Below are 8,864 nucleotides of genomic sequence, written 5' to 3'. Positions count from 1 at the left end.
GTAGATACATGTTAGGGGTTGTGGGACTCGAGTGCATTACTGGTCCCATAAATTCTAGACTTCAGGGAGTTGTTGCTTAAAAACTGTAGAGGTGATTTAGTGGCTTCTCTCAGGAGTTTGCTGCAGTATTTGGCAACCTTTGCTCTCAGAACAATCCTAATACTTCTTTCTCAAAGTGTACTCCTGGTCCGAGGACGGCTTAGCACCATGCCACCATCTCAAAGACAGACCGGTGCATCCTGCGGGTGCTTGACAGCTTCCGTCCGGCTGGTAATGGCATGGGTGAGGAAGCCAGCTTTTAGCTCGATGTGCACATAAATTGTGAGTGTGTAAGAAAACAGATGAGCTTTAAAAATACGTGCACTAGCTTCAAGATAAAACATTATCTCCGATGGCAAGCTACTGGAGAAGTAAGTGGCCCCCCTCACTTCTTGTCTTTTCAATTGTTCACAAGTATTAGCTAAGAGCCTGTATTTTCTTTTACATGAAAATGGTGGAGTTTTTAAAGAGTGTTGAAAAAGAAAAAACAAAGTACATACATTTTACAAGCAAATAATAACATAAAGAACACAGATTGTTTATATCATAGCCACTCATTGTTCTTAGTGTTTCGTACTTTGTGTACAAGCCTCAGATTGTGATGCTGTGAACCAGTCAGAAGTGCCCCCAGCTCGAGGCATTGCCAATTCCCACGGAACACAGTGTAGCCACCCACAGGACTGCTGTGCCTGCTGCCCAGCCTTTAATGAATCCATTTGATAGTGATTTTTGTTTAGAAGATCAGAAGTCTTGTGTTCTCACTGCCCTCAGGATGTTTGGAGGAACAGAACTTCATAAAAATCCTCTCCTAAACTCATAAATTCACGTTAAGTGCTGAGTTTTAACTTTCATAATGACTGACACTGGCCTGCTTTGTCTTCTGCAGAAGTCGAGGGGCATGACTCACCAAGCCATTTCTTTTCCTTTAATGAGAAATACAATTCAGGGTCTTCATAAAGGCTTTCATATGGCTTTAAACTTTAATAACCTGGATTGCAGGCAGTGCTGAAAAAAAATCCAGTAGCACTAAATTCAGAATGACTGTGGGAAGTAAGCGATTTTATGGCACTTCCCTTGAATCCAACTTTTTCTAATGTACTGGTTGCCCCCTTGGAAATTAATTTTTTAAATAACATTAAGTGATAAACATTTGGGGTCTGGAAAACATTTTTCATTGTCAAACTCACAAGTCATTCAAGAGTTCATGTTGTAAATGGCATTTAAAAGTAAACGCATGCCTGCTTCGAGTCACCTATTAATGCAGCGAAGGCAGAGCCATCTACTCTTCCTTGTACTTTCACATGCGCTGTGCGGTGCAGGCACACTACATCACACACTCGTGTACAGCACAGTCTTATTTTACAGGGCTGCGACAACCTGTGCCTCACTGCTGTCGTCAAGGAAAACGGTGACGGGGATCAAATGTCCTGTTGGCTACGAGAAGTTCAAAGAGCTCATGACCAGAAACCTGTACTGTATTCAAATCTTAAGCTGAGTATTAACTTTTAGTTTTAGAGTTCGCTCCATGCGGAATACATGTAGGGACGTGTATTCCCTACACACACACAGGGAACGTATGTCATGTATCAGAAATGGTTTCAGTTTATCTGTAATTACATTTGTAATAATTATAATAATAATAATAATAAAACAGCTTTTCACCAACACAGTCATTTTTATTTAATGAGCTCAATTCTCAGGTCTGACATTTTATTAATTCACAAGTTTATGGGGAAATTATAATTGTTATGCTAAGGAATTTGTGGAAGAAAATCAAATCACCTGCTGGAATACATCTTTCCGCATGTGCAAGAGGCCTCAGGGTGCAGGAGCCGTCTCCACCACAATGTTTTATTCATTGTCCCGTCAAGTTACACCTCTAGAACTCAGTAACCCAGGTCACTTCCTTTTACTCCCATTCATTATTAACCGTGACAGAAGGCCTGTCCTTTACCAGGGGGTCACTTACACCAGGTGCCAGAAAAGCCTGCAGGCTTCTTGGAAATGGGGTTCAGTTACTCGGACTAGGACTTGCCCAACCGTGTGTCTTCCCCGTCATGGAAACCCTGCTGGCTTCCATGGGGCCGTCCCACACGCAGCTCTGCGAAGGCGGCTCCCGTCCTGCAACTGCTCAACTGCAAGTGTGACGTGCACTCTAAATCTCTCGGGGCTGGCATAAATGCCAGATTCTGGAGATCGGGGGTGATGGGGAGCAGTAATGAATTGATAGCGGTGGGTTTTCTTGTAAACGTCTAAGAGGGCAAAGGGGAGCTTCTATTAGGTGAACCCTGAGGGAGGTCCCCAGGTTCATTACTGTCACTGAAAGCCCCACTGCAGGGGGCCTGGGTCTTTACACCAGCGCCCCGACGCTTCCAGAAACTCAGCGTCCTTGAAGCCCTGTGCGAACGCCTGGGCTGACAGCATGAGTTCTGGGACAAGGCACTTTGGGGTATGAATCCAGCCATGCCATATGCCACCAGGAAGGAACTAAATTTCCCTGAGTCTTTCCCTCGTGTGTAAATATGGAGACATTTCTATCCACTTTACACCCAAGTAGCTGTGCAATGAAGAGAAACAATTTATTGAAAATGTTTCATCCAGTGCCTAGCACATACAACGGTACTCAGTAGATCGTGTTTATATTATTGATAAACGTCTTATTAAGTTATTAGAAGAGTGAGAATCTGGTAGAAGGGAGGGACCAGGAAAGTGGTAAGGAGCCAAAGACAAAGCTAACTAAACAGCCTTTGTCCGGGGAGCTTGCTTTTAAATGCCGCAGGTGCGGGGCCCAGAGCTGACCCACAGGAACACGTGCTCACACAGAGGCCGGTTTCCCTTACAGAGAAGTCAGTTCATGCTCCAAACAGAAGTGAGTTCTTTGATGTTAGCCTGACCTATCCCCTAAATAACTTCAGCATTTAGAAATACTTAAAAATGATACTCAGGAGACTGATATGAAAGAACATTACGGGAAACGACTCCCATGCTGAATTTGACAGGGTAGCTAAATCCTCAAATGAAATTTAATGGCTAGGAATGGCAAAACTACATAACTGCCATTAGCTCGGAAAAACTGGTGAAAACCATTCAGTTTCTCGGCGCATCTGTCAGGAAGGATAGGTAGTAAACTACAGCAGGGAGGAGGGAGACAGACCTCACTCCTAGCGTTGGCTCAGCAGCTGTGAACCTGGTCCCGTAACATTGCCGGGCATTCTGAACACCACAAGCAGAACTACGATAGTGCAAGAGGTGGGGAGCCTTTGAAATTCTGTGTGTATCGCTTCCATGGGAAAGGAAGCCTCTGTAGCAATTTCACTAGCTGAAAAAGAAAGCCTTTATAACTGTATATTAATCCCAAGGTCTGGAGGGGGGAATAGGAGGGGAACCTAGAAGCTGACTAAAGTGTACAAGGTCTATCCAGAAAGTATCCAGCCGTGCACTATGAAAAATAGCGACATTTATTACAGAAGATACAAGATACAAGAAACATTGTACATAGGACAATGACGTCTCAGTCCCCTTCAAAGTAGGCACTTTGAGACCTCACACAGTTCTCCCAGCATCATTAGCAACTGCAGCACGATGTTCCTTCTACTCTGGTAGCAGAAGCCATGGAATGAATTTTGCTGCGACACGTTTCATGCCATGATCTGGCGTCAGTATCTCAGACACAATAGTTTTGGGAACCCCCGGATCAGCTTCTAGTTCTCGCACTGTCAGATGCTGACCTTTGTTGATTGCAGCCCGTACATGTTCAACATTCTCAGGTGTTCTGCTTGTTGCAGACCTTCCAGAACATGGATCACTTTCAACAGATTCTCCACCATTTTTTAAGTGTTTGTGCCACACGTTTATTTGCGCTGCACTCATTGCGTCGTCCTTGAAAGCCCTTTGAGTCATTTGAATAGCTTCGCAGAGGAATGGTCAAGGTTAGTGCAAAATTGGATGCAGATTCGTGGCTCTACTCACTCAGTTATTTTGAATGCGACGGCCACACAGTACACGTGCTCACTCAACAGTGTCTACTGCCCCCACTGACTAGTACAGTGAAGTAGTCGTTGTTCACACGTACACACCCCAGTGCACTCTCCTTGGCTGCCAGGTTACATCAATGTTGCACAAACCATTCTTGTTCTATTAACAGTGGCTGGACTTTTTCTGCACAGACCTCGTATAACTCCTAGAGTCCCAATTGTCAGGGCACTCAGATTAGCTGGGTGCCCACTTGTAGTCTTGTCTCAAGTGTACAGAACAGACTCACTAACAACTTTATTTCCTCTATGCGTGGGGGAGTCAGACTAGATGAGAGGCTGCCTGTAGTTTCACGCCCAAGTGTATTTCATAAATAAACTTGCCGTCTCATTCCATTATTCTCTCTCACCTGAATTCTTCTCTTGTGAACAGAGGAGGGGCATCCCCCTGACTCAGGTCTCCCTGGTAACACAATCCATTCAAAGCCCATTTGATTGTTAAACTTACCAAGCACCAGACTTTAACATTTATGCTCCTTTCATTTCCCCCTTTTGTGAACTGACCACACCCTTTTACTCTGAGAACATTCCCGTCCCTTCCTCAAGATCAGGGTGTTGGCAGTCCTCAGCAAGACCCGAAGTCTAGGCTACTAGAGAAAGAAGGAAGTGCCTAAGAAATGTCAAAAAAGATTCTTCTAATAAAAAATAGTCAAAATATTAATCTCTCATCAGGGTATAATGTAAGAGTGGAAGGGGGAGGCAGGGCACCCACAGACAGCTGGCACAGAGGTTCCTGACCTGAAGCTTTGGATCAGTTTCCTTATTCACAGCCAGCTCCCCAGCCCCCAGTTGTCCATAAAGCCATCTATCTGTATTTTTATGGGAAGAGAAATCAGTTTTCATCAACCACTCAAAAGAGTTCATTAACTCGGGAAAGGTGAAGAACCACCAAGCCAGAAACACTGGCGTCGGGAAACAACGCCCGATCTGTGGGACATAAATCACACCGCTGCTGCCCCCCATCCCCCACCCTGACCCAGACCAGGAAGAAACATGAGCCCTTCAGGTCACTTTCCGAATCACGGATGGCTTAAAAAAAAATCTTTAATGGAATCTGTGCTCAAATAATATGTTACAACAAAAATATACAGAATGTACACAATACAAAAATATTTAGAAACAAACACTGTAGCTTGTGTTTTGTTGTTGTTTTGTTTTCCACTTACTCGAGTCCTTGGTGGGCAGGGGGTCAGAGTTCAGTGTTGGGCACTGGTTTTTAAGGCAGAGGAGTTTCCAGCCAGCCCTGCCAGCAACAAGAATGCAGGAAAGGGCTTCCGCTGTGCCTGGGGAACCTGCATTATTTGCAAATGAAATTGGACACTGGGGAAAGATCTGGGCTCAGTGAGCGATGATTCTCCTAATCCTCTGGGCAAGAATAGTTCTCATGGAAATTGAGAGTCCTATTAGCTGGCAAAAGCGCCTCATTAGGGAGCTTTTCCTAATTAAAAAACGAATGATTAATGGTGTCATTAAAGCGAAATTTCTCCTTTGAAGGTTTGTTTTCCTTTCCCCGGTTTCTGTGATTCCTCTTCGGTTTAACGAGCAAGTGAGTCTGTGGCTGCTGTTTGGGGAGTCCCCAGATTTCAATTTCTGTGCCGTGCGGGTGGAAATCCATTCTCACGCCACCGCCCTAAGAGACACTATCCTCAGCTTTTTGGCACATGGGCCAGGCGCCCAACAGCGGAAGAGGAAGGAGAGGTGACAGGGACACATTGCTGGCAGGGTGCTGGGAGCCAGGGAGTGAAGGGACCCACTGAGGAGAAAGCCCTACACCCAAAAGTAAACCTTTCTTACCAGACAATTGGCTCTGGCTCTGGGTTAGAGACCGGGGCAGCGTGAAGTGACTATTATCACAGCTGGATGGCCCTGCTTAGAAGTGATGGCCAGAAGCCATGGTGGAGATGGCTGCTAAGCAGACCAAAGGGCTTCTGAGGAGCCTCTGGGCCCTCAGCTGATGGAGCAGCTGCCAGTCAGCTGGGCTGGGCCCACAGTGTAGATGAGGCTCTCAGCGCGCTCAGAGGACAGATGGAACAGGATGGCAGATGGGATTTCCACCTCAGGCAGTTCATGCTCCCATCCTAAGCCCTGAGGGAACTGCAATCTTCTGAGGGCTTTCTAGAATCTTCCAGCTCATAGTCATTTCAGCCCTGAGAGAGGAAGGCCCCTCTCTAGGCCACAGCAGACAAAGGCAGGGGGAAGAGTGGCCCTCTGCTCCCTCCATCTGCCACCCAGAAGCCCAGGTGCCAGGAGAGGATGTGGAGGAGAAGCCCTGCTTCTCAGAGGGCAGTACTTGCCCCTGTCCCCCCAGGAAGGGACAGCACCTCTCAGGTTTAGCAGTACCTGTGGCCCACTTCCTTCTCTTCCCCCTTCTCTACCCTCATGCAAGTCTTCTCAGCCCCCAATTGCAGCTCAGAGTCTCCTCTCCCAAGAAGCTGACTCTTCCAGCTACACCTTTCTCTCAGGATGGCAGAGAATGGCTGGTAGGGCACAGACAAGATGCCTCAGGGCAACGCAGCTCAGACACAGACCTGGGCCCGCGCCCCTCAGGCTGGCAGTCCTCGGCAGAGTTGGCACAAGGACAGCATGACCTAGTGAGCCATGTGTGGGGACCAGGGCAGTCTATCTAGCGGTGGGCAAAGATGGGGAAGGGCTCGGCATAGCCCAGGGCTGCCTGTGGGTGTCCTGCGTAGAACGACCCTGACCATTTATGTGATCCCTGGGGACAGGAAGCTACAGTGGCCCAAGACCGCCACATGCCTGGCCCAGCTGACTTCGAATCTCGGTGCACGTATGGCTCTAAAGGGCACGTGGCTGGCAGAAGACAGTTCCTACACTCCTGTGCCCTTGCTCCTGCGTGAACTCAGCCCCATGGGTTCTTCCTCCCTCTGGGCTGTCAGTCCTGGGGAGTTCCAAGAGCAGTACAAAGGGCATCACATTTTGCCCAAGGCCATCCTGTGCACCCTGCCCTCGGGCCTGCCCCAGCTCCTGCTAGGAGGTCAGCCCTTTCCCACGGTTCCCTCCCAGCTCGGGGAATCTGAGCCTCCGGGCTGCCCTCATCCATGCACCCAACGATTCTTCTCCAGAAGCAGTTTTCCACTTAAATTGGAACTGCTTTTGCTGCAACCTCCTGACCTCTGAACTCAAAAGGATACATGGCTTCAATATTCCTGTCCCAACTTCGCTTGCACCCCCAAAGCTCCTTTCCTCCAAAGGGAGACAGAATGAAGGCCACTCCAGAGGGAACCACAGCAGAACTTGGCAAAGGCGAGCAAAACCTCAGCATCTGGGGGGCCCTGGAAGCGTGAGAGGTCACCGGCCCCCACCTGTCATTGAGTCTCAGGGAGAGGCCCGGAAGGGACGGGAGGTAGAAAAGAAGAGGCGAGCACTGCTAAAAGCAAGGATCCTCAGGAACCACATCCTCTCACCTCTGAGCCCCTTCCTTCCTCTCAGACTCCTCCACATATGTGAGGAGCCCACTGTTCCTCACAGCCTTCCTCTGCTGTTTCCAACTCCCTCCACAGTCTTTCCCATCACCCCTGCATCTTCACCCACGAAACCATGTGCACACACATCAAAACGCTGTCTCACAGCCAAAGGACAGGCACAGTGGAAGGGAAGGGAAGGACTCTAACAACAAGACCGGGCACGGGATGCTGGGGCACAGGTATGAGATGTCAGCATCCTGGGAGCAAGGGAGGGAGAAGTCCAGAGTAGGGCCTTCTCCAAGGTGGAGCTTAGGATGAATTCCCTCTTGCTTAGGTTCATTTGCTGGGTACCCCAGGGCAAGGGTAGCACCTGGACTTACAGAATCTCCCTCCTCTACCCACCCAGGCACTAGAGGCCATGCCCCAGTGCCCACTGACAGGCACAGGACGGCACCCTGGGCTCCCCCAGGACAAAGCCAACAGGTCCTCTTCTACTCCAGAGCCCCCGAGCCAACAGCTGTAGAGGGAACATTTCCTGGCCTGCATCGTCTCTGGGCTGGACAAGGGCCTGCCTGGCGACCATCCCCTCAGGCCTTCCTTACATTCTTACAGACTCTCAGTGGAGGATGAGGCTGCCACCCAATCTGTGGCAAGGGAGGGGGCCACTGAACACATGGGACAAGCCCAGCTCGAGAGAACGGCCACTCCACTCCACCCCAGGCCTTTGGTGGCCCGAAGTCTTCGGAGGAGTCTAGAAAAACAACAGTAGCCATGTCCAACTCCTCCAGCAGGTGGCTTTCCGAAAAGGGCCTCCACTGTCCAAGCCTGAACACAAAGATGACCGTGGCCCAGCGCCTCTCCGCCTCTCCTCCCCAGCCTCACTGAGCTGGTGATGAGAAGAAAGAATACAGATGCTCCTTTCTGATGCTGCTCCTCCCTCCCCTCCTGGCCCTCGGTCCTCCAGTCTGTCAGGGGGGCGGCGGCAGCTTTAAGTCCAGCAGGCTGTAGGCAAAGATATTCCAGAAGACAGCAAACAGCACAAAGATGCTGTACATGGCCACGAAAATCCACCACAGCGACTGGTCCTGCAGCCTCTGCTCATAGTTCCTCAGGACCACCACGCCCAGGGTGATGCCCACGGCCACGCCACCCAAGTGTGCCACGAAGCTCGGGTGCGGGCACGGCGGATAGGCCGATGGGTGGAACCGGAGCCACACGGCCCGCCCGAACTCCATGCTCACTGCAGGGGGAGGAAGCACAGAGAAGTCTGAGGAGGGGGCACGGGGCAGGGGCTGAGGGAGAGGCCTTGCACTCCATCCATCCATCCATCCATCCACCCATCCATCCATCCATCCACCAGACACCCACC

General features: G+C 49.5%; 1 protein-coding gene across 4 annotated transcripts in view; it reads right to left on the bottom strand.

Annotated features, from left to right (window-relative positions):
• Nucleotides 1-5,095: 5,095 nt before the first annotated feature.
• The window catches only part of RHBDL3 (rhomboid like 3), a 47,937-nt gene continuing 44,168 nt past the window's right edge, over nucleotides 5,096-8,864 (bottom strand). For 3 of the 4 annotated variants that reach the window (XM_053911620.1, XM_053911622.2, XM_053911621.1), the window contains one exon: nucleotides 5,096-8,735. In XM_053911620.1, coding sequence (XP_053767595.1) covers nucleotides 8,464-8,735 — 272 coding nt within the window. In that variant the 3' untranslated portion in view covers nucleotides 5,096-8,463. The remainder of the gene's footprint in view (nucleotides 8,736-8,864) is intronic. The other variant, XR_008425167.1, reaches the window with a different exon arrangement.

Source organism: Desmodus rotundus, chromosome 9 (assembly GCF_022682495.2).
Source record: "Desmodus rotundus isolate HL8 chromosome 9, HLdesRot8A.1, whole genome shotgun sequence".
NCBI lineage: Eukaryota > Metazoa > Chordata > Mammalia > Chiroptera > Phyllostomidae > Desmodus > Desmodus rotundus.
This window is presented reverse-complemented; position numbering and strand designations above follow the sequence as displayed.